The following is a 15,552-nucleotide window of genomic DNA, read 5'->3' as shown; positions in this document are numbered from 1 at the left end:
AACAAATAACCTGTAGGCAGATAACATTCATTAAGCATGGTATGAATGAAAAACAAGGCAGCAAAAGAAGAACGCCACTAATGCATAACTTGGCATGGCACTGAAACCAAGGACCATACAACAGAAAATCCCTCCAACGGTGAGCAAATTGTGACCCGAATGAAAGCAGCACAGTGAACACAATTACATAGTTCACTGCCTCAAAAGGCTGCATCAAAATTAGATCAGAATTAAACGTCAATGCTAGTCAGCTCCTACAGTTGTCACCACTTCTGGCGTTACAGGAGACCAGCAAAGTCTAACAGGCATTCCAGTTTACTTTTTAGGTCTCGGCTCAACGCGCGGAAGCGCGTCTCCGCCGAGATATTTTGTCAGCGAGTGTGCTCCCCAGGAGACACTCCTGGCCGCGCGCAGGCGATGCTAAACTGGCACGCGCATAAGTATCCCACACGACACACGCATGCGCAGAGATAGAAACACACACAGGAGCGCACGCACATACATACAGAACCCCCCCACTCATACACACACACACGCGCGCACACACACACACACACACACACACACACGTGCACCGGCCCTCCCCCTCCCCCTTTAACTTACTGTCGCAATCTGGGGGACTCCGCTCTCCACACGGTCAGGTGGTAGCTCCTTTCCCGGGACTCCCTCTTGGTCAAGGGAGCCCCGCAACACGTGTGCATCGTCCTGTTGTCGGCCCCGGGGCTCTCCACGCTCGCAGGAACCCCAGGCCGCTCGACGCATTTCCTCCGCCTGCCTCCTCTTCCGGTCCGGACGCGGCTCCGCCCCCGTCACAGGCGACTTTGCCTGACTTCCGGTGCGGCCGCGGCGGAATTCCGGGGGCAGTGGGAGTTACTCCACCCCCCTCGAGAGTGCACATCAGCTCGTAGTATGTATATTCCGACCATAATAATGTTATTTACACAAGTGGCGTAATTTGGGAGATAAACTGGTACACTGCGCGCACGTGTTATCCACACACAATTACAGTTAATATAAGCATTTCACGTAAACACTCGCATATTAATATAGATATTATATCTGTTCCTTCCTGAATCGTTCTCCTCCCTCTTTTTCATTTAAAGAACGAAACGGATACTGAATTCTGGACTTTTGTTAGAAATGTTCTTTCCTGGACCTCTGAGCCCCTCTTTAAACCGACCATGTTTTGCGGCTGTATTTTGCAGCAGACAGGTAGGATGGGCGTCTCTCTCTGCCACTGCACTGGCAATTAACTCCTTTTGAAAGCACATCTTGCTTTCAATCTCGCATGTAAGGAACCTCATCCCCTCCCTAATTCAATCTGACACTCGAACCACGAAGTTTTTTTTTAGAATTGGAAGGAGAGGGAACGAGACGATTAGAGGGAGAGAAGAAGGAGTACGGGAACTGATAGAAGGAGATGGGGGCGTAAGGGAAGCAAAGAGGGAGCATGAAGGCAAGAAGGCAGGACAGACGGAAAGAAGGCAAAGTCGGAGAGGAGAGTGGGCGGGCGGGAGGATGACAGAACGGAGAGCGTGCGGAATGAAGAAATTAAGGAGGAAACAGGGAGGATTGGAAACAAATGAGAAATGTAGGGGCGGGGAATAGGTGAGCAGGATGCGGGAATGAACAGATTTCGGAAAGTAAATGAGCCAAATTAACAAATAAGGAGATTGAAATGAAAAGAATGAATAAAACCGAAACAAGTAAACAATTAAGATGTACAAGTAATGCCAGGAAGGCAGAATAAAAACAATATGACAATAGTATGAGACGTTAAACACAAAATAATCAATGAAGGCGATAAAGGAGAAATGTAGAGACATAAGAGAGAAGGATGCTGCAATGAACAGATTTCAGAAAGAAAGGAGCAAACAATAAATAAATAAATAAGGAGAGTAAAGCTAAAAAGGAAATTAATAAAACCAAACGACGTAGCCAGTTAAAACCTACAATGGTCGAAAGTTAGGCAGTACAAAAAAAACAAAAACATGACAGTATGAGAAGTCATGCATCAAATAAGCAATGGAGGTGACAAAGGAGAACATAACGAAGAATGAATTGCACAGAAGAAGGGCGTGTATTACAGAAGAAAGAGATCGCAAGATAAAATATAATAATAAGAAAACAATAAACAAGTGACTGAAGGACGAAAAGAGATAAGGTAATAGGATATCAAAGTAGGGAATATATATACACTCATATTTTTATTTGACAATCTTTTTATTAGCAATATCATTGTGTACTTTACAGAATATACTAACAAAAAACACAATGCAAGCGTTTTGAGTCGTACACACAGTTACTACAAGTGTAGAAGCGTCTAGTAACATTACGTTTTGATTTTATCATTTATTCCAACTACTTGAAACCAAACTCCCCCCACCCTTCCCTCCCACTCCCAGCACTCTGTAGTGAGTGCAGAGTGCCGAGTAGTGAGTAGTGAGTGCAGAGTAGTGAGTAGTGAGTGCAAAGTAGTGAGTGCAGAGTAGTGAGTGCAGAGTGCAGAGTAGTGAGTGCAGAGTGAGTGTGCAAAGTGCAGAGTAGTGAGTGCAGAGTGCAGAGTAGTGAGTACAGAGTGCAGAGTAATGAGTGCAGAGTGTGCAGAATGCAGAGTAGTGAGTGCAGAGTAGTGAGTGCACAGTAGTGAGTGCAGAGTGAGTGTGCAGAATAGTGAGTGCAGAGTAGTGAGTGCAGAGTAGTGAGTACAGAGTGCAGAGTAGTGAGTGCAGAGTAGAGAGTGCAGAGTGAGTGCGCAGAGCAGTGAGTGCAGGTGCAGAGTGGTGTGTGCTGTTGAGTGCAGAGTGCTGTGTATTGGCAATGTAAATGACAATGCCATTTATTTATGATTTAAAGAAAAAAAAACAAATGTCATGAGCAATGCCAATAGCTCTACCTTTAATGATGCCGAGACCATTGCATTGCAAATGCTTGTTTTTATTTTTATGAAATTAGACATCACATGGCAATTGAGTCAATAAACTGAAGCAAGCATCAGCACCTGAGTGCACGCCGAAGTAGTGCGCACACGCACTTCTGAAGTCCCAGCACATCCTGCACCCCGTAGTCAGGCCTTCCTTTGTAGGTATGGCGTTACACTCTGATACATTTTTACAATAACGATTTTATCAATATTAGATGCATACAATACAATAGCCTGTTTAATTGTATAGCTCTATTAAACACTAAGACGGATAATCGTGCCTTTCAAGCTCACTGCTTCCTCTGCAGTGACTTTAACGCAAAGATTAGTGGGCCCTACGGACACAAGACACTTATATGAATGGGCATTGCATAATGCAAGATACAAGGGGCAGAGCTTCTTAAGCTTCTCACTCCCCATGGCCTGATTGATTTACTCGAATTCATAGGCAGAACAAGTAATATGTTGACGTCCTTTCGATGGTGGAGGTGAGCTTCTCTTACGTTTGTCAGCCCTGACTTTTTACCTTGGTTCTTTAAAGGAGAGATCCTACTTACAGATTGGGGTGATCATATCACCGTGAGCGTTTCTATGCTCTTACTGCTCAAGGGTCTAGCCTCCAATTGTAATTTAGCTACCATTACATATCACTTCGCGGATGGTTCAAGAGTAGTCTGGCGCTTGAAAACCCCTAAAGATTCACTAGCCGCCTTACTTTTAAGTTATTCCTAAATAAATTCCTCTAGCAGGGAATGAACAGGCCTCAATGGCTTTACATTATAATAGTCAAACATATAGAATCAGGGAGTCTATGCTCAAGCCAATCCGTACCTCGAACACGGACCCAAGATGGTTTGACGGGCTTGTTCCTTGGCAAATAGAAAGCAGAAGAAGATAGCTCTAACCTAACGCCCCATGATTAGGAGCGAAAACTCCCGGGCACGTTCGGAGTCTAAAAATCGCACTCACAAACAGGAAGAGGGAACTATATAAACAGGATTGGGAGCTTTTGGAACATGCTTACTGGGGTAAGGACACTAAATCCTTTTGGGACTTAGTAAAGCTTATTAGAACTAAGAATTTCCCTATTAACACCCTTCTACAAAATAGCATCTTGTGCGCAGACTGAGGTCACTCACTTCGCTTCTATTTAACATATTGAGGACGCACCAATTATGTTAGCTATCCTCCATTACAGAACTCTCCTCTCCTCCCATTAACACTGCAGGAAGTTGAGTCTGCTATCTGTCACAGTAAAGGTGGGAAACCAATGGAACTGTTGAAAACCAAGCCGGAAATATGGGGACCCCTTATTACGAATACATTTAACACCTGTCTATCAACTACCATTCCTCCCACATGGACTACTGCAATGATTGTGCCCATATTCAACAAGCATTGGCATAGCCAATAGGTCTCGCTTTGGGAACTTATAAGTGTTTAGCCATAGATATTCACTTTACCTATGTGTTTAAGCTGTGCTGTACAGAAGGTCCTCGGAAGCTTGTTTCCGGTCCAGGGAAGGCATGGCTTGGCAGTTCGGGATGGACTGTTCCCATGAGGCACAGGGTCATTGCTGATTTGCAAATGGCCATGTCTGAACTGGGGTGTTGTGGAGTGCAAACAAACGATGGATTTAGGCCCAGATCTCTGTACTGGGGTGAATGTATGAGATTGTTCTGCATTCTGTCCATCAACTGTGGTTTTTGTACAGAAGTCTGCAGCATGCCAAAAAGTTATAATAAAATAGCATCAGAAGCATTTTTTTTTTACCTTAGATATGACCAAAAAAGCATTATGTACAACTGAATGACCGTATTAAACAAGCATTGAAAATGCAATAGGTCTTGCCTTTAATTAAGTTAAAGCCATTTGCTTTCCTAATGGTATTGTATAGCAAAGCAAATAGCTTTAACTTAATTAAAGGCGAGACCTATTGGCTATGCCAATGCTTGTTCTTCTTTATCTTGGCCCCCCTCACTTTCTCGCTACCCCTCCCATTTTCCCAGCACATTAACAAATGTGAGAAAGCGCAAAATGTTGTTTCTCCCATGCCGCTATCGGAGCAAAGGCCAACTCTGTTAGGACCCCAACCCTGAATTTTACAACTTGGAATGTTACTTGCATCCTCCTAGCATTTCCCTCTACCTTACCTCTGGAATACAGCCGGGCTAACCTTCTCCCTATCCCTAGGACAAGACACTGTTATGGCGCCTGATTTCCTCATTGGCCCAGTCCTCTGCCATCTCGTCCCATTCATTGGTTAAAAACGCAGTGCAGAACAGAAGAGAAAAGCAGTTTCATCCACTCAGTGGCTGCCACATTATTAGCAGGTCAGGGGTTTCAGAGGGTCAATGCCCGTGACCCTGACACATAAGCGATCTCCTCCAGATCTTCGCCAGACAAATGCGCAGCTGCTGTTTATATTGGTGGCCCCTGTTGCCGAGCGCTGCAGAGCGTGGCTGTGCGTGCAGGAAGCCCTTTGTCTCGTGCGGAGGGATTTATTATCCACTCAAAACAATAATCACGACTCTGATATCACCCGAGGCAGAGGAACGGGAGATGAAAGATGAGGGAAGAGGGGAGAATTAAATGGTGGGAGAAAGAGGTGGGCAGTTAGGAGAGTGTAGAAGGTTTAAAAGGGGCTTAATAACGAAGAGGCGAGAGGGTAAGATGAAAGGAATGAATGATTGAATGAATGAAATAAAGAAGAGCTTGGAAGGCAGGGTGAAAACGAAAATGGTGGTAGAAAGGAGACCACTATAAAACGAGAAAGCGAATGTGCGGATTGGGATGAATTTAATGGGGGAAACTACGAGGGAGCGATAGAGGAAGAATGAAAGGAAATGGGGGGTGAAATTAGAAAGAAGAGGGGCAGGGATGAGAGAATCAAGACTTTGAAGGGGAGGAGAGGTGGCAAAAAAGCAGTGAGCTAGGGGAAAGTCGAGGGAGGATACAGGGGTGATGAGTGATTACAGAGTATGAAGATGGGGCGAGTGGAAAGGAGAATTGAGGAGAAGGAGTGAAGAAGAATTAAGAGAAAGGGAACGAAGGAGGACGAGAGACAGAAGGCGAGGGGAAAATATTTAAATATGTATTGAGAGAGAGGGTGCGAAAGAGGAAGTTTGGGAGGAGAGCCTGGTTTTAGATGGAGAAGAAAAAATGGAGAATGACAGGGGAAACGAGAAGTAGAAGTGAAAAAGAGAGCAAGTACGGTTGTAGGGAGAAATGCAACAATGTGTGAAGTGAAGAATGAGAAAAAGGTAAGGGGGTTAACGGGTCGAGTGAGAAGACGGTAGATGGAGGGCGCAAATACAGAAGGAAGGGCAAAGAGATAGCACAGGAATGTGACAGTGTATGCCTACAGGAACCTAATCAGTGAATGCGGAGGCTGAGGAATGTCTGCGTCCTGCTCACCTTATGAGGGAGGCGGGGACATGACTGTCATTTTCGAGTCCGTTATTTTCTTGATACGCCGCCGGCGATTATTCGCCTTTCTTTCAAAGGTCATAGTCTCCGAATGCAGGAGAGCACAGAAGGTTAGAGAGCTTATATAAAGCTGTACTCAGAAGACTGCGACGTGAGGTGTGCTGAGAACATACGCTAGTCCCAACTTGTGAACAGAAGTGACGAATGCAGAGGCTCTTTGAGATGGAACTGGCCCCAATGACGAGACACCAAGTGAGAGGTAATGACAGAGGAAAAGCGAAAGCACGCCGCCATGCACGCGTACGGACAAAAAAATGCACACGCGTGTGTACATCCCAACGCTAATGAAAGTAAACAAAGATGGAGTCGGGCTGTCCACATGTGCATGCACTTTTTTGTCCGTACGCGTGTATGTTTAGCTTTGTGGATGGCGAGAGCAGCCATCTTTGTCCATCTGTAAGCACGTGCAGTCAGCTTTGGCTGAATCAATTGCAAAAGATCCTCGCATGGCGAGAGCAGCGCATACGCTGCTTCGCCAGGCGAGACCTAAAAAGTATTAAAAAATAATGTCTTGAATGTTTTTTTTCCTTTCAATGGTGGGAACTTGTATCTGCCTGTCTCAATGGTTGCTTGATGTGTTTTTGTTTTTATGGGGAGCATAAATAACAGGAGGGTGAAAGTCAGTCAGTTAGTGAGAGTGAGAGAGTCAGTCAGTTAGTGAGATAGTCAGACGGTGAGAGTGAGAGAGTCAGTCAGTGAGAGAGTCAGACGGTGAGAGAGTCAGACGGTGAGAGTGGGAGATAGTCAGTCGGTGAGAGTGAGAGAGAGTCAGTCGGTGAGAGTGAGAGAGAGTCAGTCGGCGAGAGTGAGAGAGAGTCAGTCGGTGAGAGTGAGAGAGAGTCAGTCGGTGAGAGTGAGAGAGAGTCAGTCGGTGAGAGTGAGAGAGAGTCAGTCGGTGAGAGTGAGAGAGAGTCAGTCGGTGAGAGTGGCTGGGAGAGTCAGTCAGTGAGAGTGGCTGGGAGAGTCAGTCAGTGAGAGTGGCTGGGAGAGTCAGTCAGTGAGAGTGGCTGGGAGAGTCAGTCAGTGAGAGTGGCTGGGAGAGTCAGTCAGTGAGAGTGGCTGGGAGAGTCAGTCAGTGAGAGTGGCTGGGAGAGTCAGTCAGTGAGAGTGGCTTGGAGAGTCAGTCAGTGAGAGTGGCTGGGAGAGTCAGTCAGTGAGAGTGGGTGGGAGAGTCAGTCTGTGACAGTGGCTGGGAGAGTCAGTCAGTGAGAGTGGGTGGGAGAGTCAGTCAGGGAGAGTGTGATAGTCAGTCAGTCAGTCAAAGTACTTTTATTCGATTTTGGGTAAAATCATAAAAAGACATACATTTCGTACAAAAATTGCAAGGTACATTTACACAAATAGCTTCAAGTGCAAACATGATTAAAAAGTTTAAAACATTTTTTTAAAATATATATTTCAAGATATTCCAGATACAATCCAATAAAAACGTTTGATGAAGGAGTTTGTGCAAAGAGCAAAGGGCCTTGCGCAATATCAGTGTGAGCAACAGTTGGGGGAACAGCATTAGATGGTATCAGTACTAACATGGTTAGATTTAATACGTTCTGCTGCTACCAAAAACTTTCCCATGCAGAATATAATACGGGTGGTACTCATAGACTGCAGGTAAAGAAGTGCCGGTCTAACTTGTGTAAAGCCAGCCTCCCTCAGGATTGGAAGCAAATATTTCTTTCGGGGGACTAAAAATAATGAACAGAACATGACAAAGTGCATAGTGTCCTGGATTGAAAAGTTGTCACAGAGGCAGGGGGGGCTGACTCTGGCTTGGCCCAGCATTGATAATTTCCTAGAAGGTGATGAATCAAGTTGAATCTGAATTTAGTCAAGAGGAACCTGTGGAAAGGTCTAGTAACAATACTAAGATAAGGTTCCATGGCAGTAGAGCTTGTTGATATATAATGAGATCTCACCGAGGGCTTCTGAAGTTCTTTTTCCTCTCGGGTGGATCTTGCCAGGGTCAAAAACTGCCTCTTAACCAGGGCTACATCTGTGATTCTTATACATAAAGGAAAGTCAAAAAGTTCCGGTCTCCCTAGTCGGTCAAAAGACTTCCTTAAATAATCCAACCAGGGGATCTTTTTGTAGTGCTCTAATGTGATGACATACTCCAATATGGAGTGGTTCAGGGTTAGCTCCTTGTTAAGCCACGTCCTTAACCAGAAGATCAACGGAGCAAGGTTAAGCCTATCTGTAATGTAATCCAAGCCCACCTCCGCGTGGATAGAGTATGTTGGGGTCGATGGTGGGACTGACAATAGAGAGCGAAGGAACCTACTTTCCGCTCTCTGAAAGGTCTCAAGCTGTGAGTATCCCCAGATTGGGGCACCATACGTGGCGATTGGGATACATTTAGAACTATAGACCTTCAGTAGGGCCTCCATTGGCCTTGCCCCCAGTCTTTTTGAAAAGGCCATAAGGGCCGCCGATGACCTGGCCACTGCTAGGCTTTTTGCCCTAACCTGTGGGCCCCACGACCCCCTCTCGTCGAAGAGTACCCCCAGGTAGGGGAAAGTTGCCGTTCTAGAGACATCTTGGCCCTTACATCTAAAGGTCTTAGTCATCCCTTTGCGCCTATGTGCGCCAACTACCATTGTGTGGGATTTGCCTGCGTTAATCTTCGTGTCCAAGTCGTCCATGAAGGATCCAAATGCAAACAGCAGACTCTGCAGGCCGTTGCCAGTGCGAGCTATAAGGACTGCATCGTCCGCGTATAGGAGAGCAGGGATCTTAGCTTCTCCTACATGCGGAACATCCCCCCTGCCTCCTCCAGGTACCTCCCCAGACCGTTGATATATATGCTGAACAGTAGGGGGGCTAATATACAGCCCTGCCGTACCCCCTGCCTGGACTTAAACTGGGGACTGCATCTTCCCTCCCTGGTGACCCTGACCATGGCAGACACATCCTGGTGTAAAGAGGCCATGAAACTAACCAGGGCCCCATCTATCCCGATTCTCAACAGCATGGCCCAGAGCTTGGATCTGTTCACCAGGTCGAAGGCCGAGGAGAGGTCCATAAAAGCTAAAAATAAGGACCCCTCCTTGGCCACCGTATACTTAGCGATCAGAAGGTGCAGATTAGAACACTGTTCCATTGTTCCCCTCTTCTCCCTGAACCCGTACTGGATGTTGGCCAGCCCACCACAGTTCTCAATACTCTCCCTCAACTTAGTTAACAAGACTCTGCCTAGAATCTTGACAGCAGAGTCTAAGAGGGAAATAGGCCTATAACAACCTGGGTCGTCCCGATGGCCTTTCTTAAAAATTGGGACAATGATAGAGGTTTCCCAGGAAGTGGGGTGGGTGCTAGCAATGGCCGCGTTATTAAATACATTAGTCAATACGCCTGCCCAGAGACCTAGGGAATGTTTATATAGATCGGCCGGCACCCCGTCAGGGCCTGGTGCCTTGTTCTTAGAGGTTTCAAGAATAGCTTTTTCCACCTCACCTGTATTAAAACTCAGAGGGGTGGTCTCAGGGGGAGTAAACCGATTGAGGGTGCAATCCGCGCACTCTCCGTCATATACTGCGCTGAAATGGCTAATCCATTTTTCGTCCGAAATCACACAGTCCATATCTGTGTTAGGCGTTTCGGAGAAAAAGAGCTGGTTTATTATGGACCAGAATGGTCAGTGAGAGTGTGATAGTCAGTGAGTACATGTTTGCAGAGTTTAACGATTTGTGGCTATTTGTAATGCTCTGAGGATACTACATTATTATATGCAAATAAATACATGCAGAACAAATAAAATAAACAATTATAATGAAGACTTGAATCAGCATGTTCTGAAAACCTGTAATTTCCCATCTTTCAAAAGAGCATAAATAGCAGCTGTTTTTAAGCACTCGTGCTTGTGCTGGCATCAGCCTTGCGTGAGCGAGCAGCGGCGGCCGAGAGCCATATTTTTTCAATTAGCATGCGCGCGGCTGCTCGCTCCTGCAAGGTGGATGCCAGCACAATGCAGGAGTGAGCTTGAAAAGGAGCAGACCAATTTCAAAAGGTCAACTCCTAGAGCAGTGAATACGCGCTGCCTAGGCGAGACCTAAAACGGGGGATTGCATGTCACCCAAGTGCTATCGACCTCTTTCACTTATCAATGGAAGAGGTGTGGCGCAGCGGCCAGGGCGACTGACGCCGGATGCTGGGGATCACGGTTCGATACCCGGCACCGGCGGCAGGGGTCTGCCCAGCACCATGTGACTCTGGGCAATAGCTTGCTTAATCTTCCCGACGGCCCCCAGCGCTGGGAAACCTACAGGTAGCTGTGCGCTTTACAAATACAGGGTTATTATTAATAGCACTATTAAAATCATTGGAGGAGTCTTCCATGACCATTTGGTTGAATGGGGAGCTGTAAGGATATACTCTCCCCCTTTCAATTTGGTTTCCGGACAAAATTAAGAACCAACAAACAATGTTTGAACCTGCCTCAGATCATTTTCAAATATACTTAGCTTTCGAGGACTTATCCACTGCCATTGATTCAGTGAACAGAACCAAACTTTGGTTAATGGTGCTGGATCAAGGTGTGCACTCTCCTCTTGTGAACTTTTTGTACTGCCAACACTCAAAACTTTCAGCTCGGGTCTGATAAAAATTCTTATGGGGCGCTTTCCTCCACTGTCCATTTGAAGAGTGGTGTGAGGCACAGGTGTTTATTGGCACCTTTAATATTTATTTATACTTCAATAGCTTAACAGCCCACTTATCCACATCCCACACAGACATACCCAGAATCTGTAGGTTCCCCAATTCCTGCTTTACTGTATGCTGATGATGCGGTATTGCTAGCCCTCACTCCAAATGCATTGAGGCATCAGGTGGATCATTTTGGTTATTTTATTCACAATTTGAACTTAAAAACGAATTATACTAAGTCACACATTATGTGATGTGGCCTTAGCAAATTACGGTTAAATAAAATTAATATTAATGGGCATGCTCTAACGACTTTCGGTAACTGTGTTACTTAGGGCTAACTTTCAGTTCATCTGGTTCATGGAATCCCCACCTTGCTCAGGCCTGTGTTAAATTAAATTGCTGGCACAGTCTGTAACCATATTAGACCAGATATTAGGGCGACTGTGCTCCCACCACTGAAAGTTTATAATTCGCAATGCATTAGTGTAGTCACCTATGGTGCAGAAGTTTGGGGTTTTAGTAGATGCTGTTTTTTTTTATTAATTACTTTATTTGTTGATTAATAAAAAATAGTTACAATCGGAAATAAAGCACAATAGGTTAAAACATTTTTCCCCCATAAAATATGAATACAGCTTAACACTGAAAAATTTAGCAGCAATAATAGAGAGCAGCAATGAATAAAGTGTGTTTGTGCTAATGACTAGAGGACAATATCCAAACATAATCATTAAGATTTGTATTTATTTCTTTTAAACGATTTGTCTTTAGTCTCAAATTTGATTAACCAAACCTGTACCAGTTTCAAAACCTTTAGTAACTATGATGTGAGGTTATATACAAAACTTTTAAAAGCAGAATTTAAAAACAGATTATTTTCATTTTTGGATTCAAATCAATAGCGAATATTATTGTATCAACAATCAGTATCAGTTTTTGGTAATAGTTTTTTTTCTGCAATAAAAATATACTTTACAAACTAAGAGATCAAGCAGGTCATAGTCCCAGCAAGACAGGTAATAATGGCATTCAACATGTTCTCACCCCTAATTTGTTTAAAATAGGTCTTAACAGGGTCTTCCGCTCTTCTAGCAGTTGGGGGCATATGATTACAATGTGTATTAAAGTTTTGTCATAGGAGCCACATAACCCACAAAGTTTGGTGGCCATTTTTTTCCCCATTTAGGTATTTCGTCCTTTGTAGGATATCTCCCAAACCGCAATAACATAAATGTCTTCTTTATGAATGATTTTAAATGGGTCAACATGTATAATTAAGGTTCTGATTTAATAAACGAGTTGGTAACTGACCAGGAATGATAGTTTTTTTCTGAGCTCATCTTTATCTAGACGACTCGATAGTAGAGTGACTGATCGCTTTATTGTTCATTTAAAAACAGCTTTGCTTCTAACTTCTTCTTCGAAGGGGGGGCACTCAAAATTATGTAATCTCTCACTTAAAAAGGATATCCAACTACTAGCGTGCTCGTACCTCGTTATCTCCTGCCAGCACTGATTTGCAAGGGTACCTTGTTCTGAGCGATAGAACGAGTATAGCATTTTTTTAAAGGTAGATTGCCGTACAGAGATTGCCTTTTCAGACCAAATTCTAATCTAATATTGGGATGTCCAATATACCTGGGGATCCTAAAAACTGATTCGTAGACTTTTATTTGTATGTCATCAAGAATTTTTGCGTCTTTACCATGAAAAATCATTGAGCCGTAAGCCAAAGTTGGAATCAGCTTTGCTTGCATGACCTTCAAAAGAGGTTTGTGATTTGGACATGACAACTTGTCCCTCAACTTTCTAAAAGCACATGACAACGCTGTCTAAAGGACATATTATCATCAAATGTTATTCATAGATGTTTGTAAAATTTTACTGTTTCGATATGTAACCTGTTATTGTTCCATTCTTTCTTATCTGTTTTGGTTCCACCTATAATCATTATTTTTGTCTTTTTGGTATTGATTTTCAAACCATTAAGGGTGATATAATGATTCAAAGAATCAACTAGTCTTCTTAGACCTATGGCAGAATGACTCAATAATATAGTGTCATCGGCGTATTGTAAATATTTAATGTTGTTGCCTATAAGGGAAGGTGAGTGAGCATTAACTTCTTTAAAATGCAGTTCTTACAGGCAGAGGAAAGCTGCTTTTTGCAATATTTCCTGAGTTTACTGCCATCTACCTCTAGTCTTATTACCCACTACGCGCTAAACCAGGGATTTAGAAGATAAGATTCAGCTGGTGCCACTTTCATTATGGGTTAGTATCTGGTCGAACCCAGCTGCTAAGCTATGTAAGTACATTATATAGGATTGCCTGATGCTAGACAAGGCTTATTTCTTACCTTGGTTGAGTTATATACGAGTTACTTTTGGATCCCTTGGCATATCCTGTTGGTTTACTGGATCCAGCCGTATTCAGAAAAGTGCCAGGATTGAGGTGAAAACACTATTTAAAGACTACTGTGCAAATAGAAGGCTGGAAAAAGAGCTAGTCAAACCTTCGGTGTCACTTTATTATAGCCTTTTACATATTGATGAACTCCCTTTATATTGATCTCTGGAATTGTCATGGTGGGACCAGTCAATTATGTTTTTCTTCAAAGCAGGGTCAATCAATTGGTCTCTAAATTTTTATTTTTTTTGACTCAGAGGGGAACAGCGTTTCGACCTGCCCTGTGACAATCAATCCACACAATCATTACTGCACTTTATGTTCCTTTAAAAATTAGGCATCATATTTAAAAAAAACATAAGCTGCAGAAGATTCATGCTGACATTTGACCTCAGCGGAGCAAATGTGACAAGATAAATACAGAAACTAAAGACATCTCTATTTATTGCTTGGACAATTGAGACCAACCAGAAATTGGCTCTCGACTCACCAGTAGGTCGTAACCCAAAGTTTAGGAAACAATGATCTAAGCAACAGCGTGCCTACACAGCTAAATTCGGTCAGGGGTCCAACCATCCTCTCCCCAACTCCTACCTTCCACTACACACAACATTCTATTACAGCATTCACACTCACCATTCAAGACACCTACTCAGCCACACAGGGAATGAGGACACAAATGACAAAAAAGCTTTAAAAGGGCACGCACTGTCCGGAACTGAGAACCCGCACTTATTTAATTCGTAACGGAGTACAAGCACATCTCAGCACTGCTGCAATCCATTTAATGGGAGAGTACCAGCAGCTCTCAGAAACAAGCAGGCACTCTAAGGAGCTTGTACCTGCCATTCTAGATTTCCATTAAAAACACTGAACATTACAGTCCCCTACAGGGAAATGTATATCATCTCTAACTGGTGTCACTTAATGCCATGTAGGCGCGCCGTAGGCACAACTTATTTAGTACCAGGCTTCTTCTCCCTTTGGTCTTCCACCTGCTTGTTGTGAGGACACTCAGAGCATTAATACGGTACTCTTATTCGAGTAGCGCTCTGACACTAAAACCGTAAACCGTGGGCTAGTACAGCAACTTCCCCAATTTATGTAAAGCAGTGTGACCAGCGGCGCACATCTTAGTCGTAGACTGGGTGATACGACCCCGCCCGTCCTCTCCTTTCCTTCTTTATTGTGAGAGAGCGAACGTGACTGAGATCTTAAGTGAATAGACTAATGATCTCTGTCAAGTTTTAAGAATGTTTCTTCGCCTTCTCTAGTGCCACAAAGCAGCAAAGTAGTATACTCTCCAGCTGGTTCAAATTGAGACATTTATTTACCTGCAGCTCCATGATCCCTGTGAGCCTGCTCCGTTCTCTAGGCTCCCGGGGACCAGATTTCTTCTGTGATGTCATCAACCTGCGCACGGATCTTGCAGCGTATAAAAGATCTGCCTCCTCGTCTCCATTCCTACTGCTGCTGTTGCCTTTCCTTAGGCAGACCGTTTTTAATACTGAAACGCGTTTTTCGCCATCATTCTCTCGACGGACATCACTCACTCATCCCATAATCGACACTCACTTAGCTCCTCAAAGCCAATCACGTCGTAGGAAACAACATTCCTTTCGTGGTGGGCGACCGTGATAACGTTGGATTCGTCTGGGGAACTCTTGTCATGGATTGGCTGGGCGAGTACTTCTCGCTAATTGGATGTTAGGTCTGCAACCGTAGGAAGGCTTTTGATTTTGCTCGGGAAATGCCCGGCTCGTATTTGACACATGGCTTGTGTCATAAGAGTATTTTTTTGCTGCTAGACTCACTGGGTCTTGGTGTTTGCCAAACTGGGGTCCGTGGCACATTCCCAGGGGGTCCAAAGGCAGTAGTTTTAAAAGCACAGCAAAGTTTTTTGTATGATTAGCAGCTTTCGAGCAACAATAAAAGTGTCAAGATAAATGCCAGGGTTTTATGTACCTGCTGGAGAGAGATGAGAGTTTTGTTCAGTGACAGCTTTGACTTAACTAGTGTAGCACAGATGGTTAATATGCCTACTGCAAAGAATGTGTAATATGTATTTTAAAAAGCAGTATTTTATGT

The 15,552-nt window shown here is 44.1% G+C and overlaps 1 protein-coding gene across 4 annotated transcripts in view; it reads right to left on the bottom strand.

Moving 5' to 3' along the window:
• Nucleotides 1-15,135, bottom strand: part of LOC147701906 (uncharacterized) — a 213,347-nt gene extending 198,212 nt beyond the window's left edge. For 2 of the 4 annotated variants that reach the window (XM_086930538.1, XM_086930541.1), the window contains exon 1: nucleotides 14,799-15,037. In XM_086930538.1, coding sequence (XP_086786664.1) covers nucleotides 14,799-14,873 — 75 coding nt within the window. In that variant the 5' untranslated portion in view covers nucleotides 14,874-15,037. Of the gene's footprint in view, nucleotides 1-14,798 lie in introns of all 4 variants that reach the window. The other 2 variants (XM_086930539.1, XM_086930540.1) reach the window with 2 other exon arrangements.
• Between the last annotated feature and the right edge of the window lie 417 nt (nucleotides 15,136-15,552).

The sequence above is a fragment of the Lissotriton vulgaris genome, chromosome 7, assembly GCF_964263255.1.
Source record: "Lissotriton vulgaris chromosome 7, aLisVul1.2, whole genome shotgun sequence".
In the NCBI taxonomy this organism is placed as follows: Eukaryota; Metazoa; Chordata; class Amphibia; order Caudata; family Salamandridae; genus Lissotriton; species Lissotriton vulgaris.
Note: the sequence above shows the minus strand (reverse complement) of the source record. Positions and strands in the feature narration are given on the sequence as shown.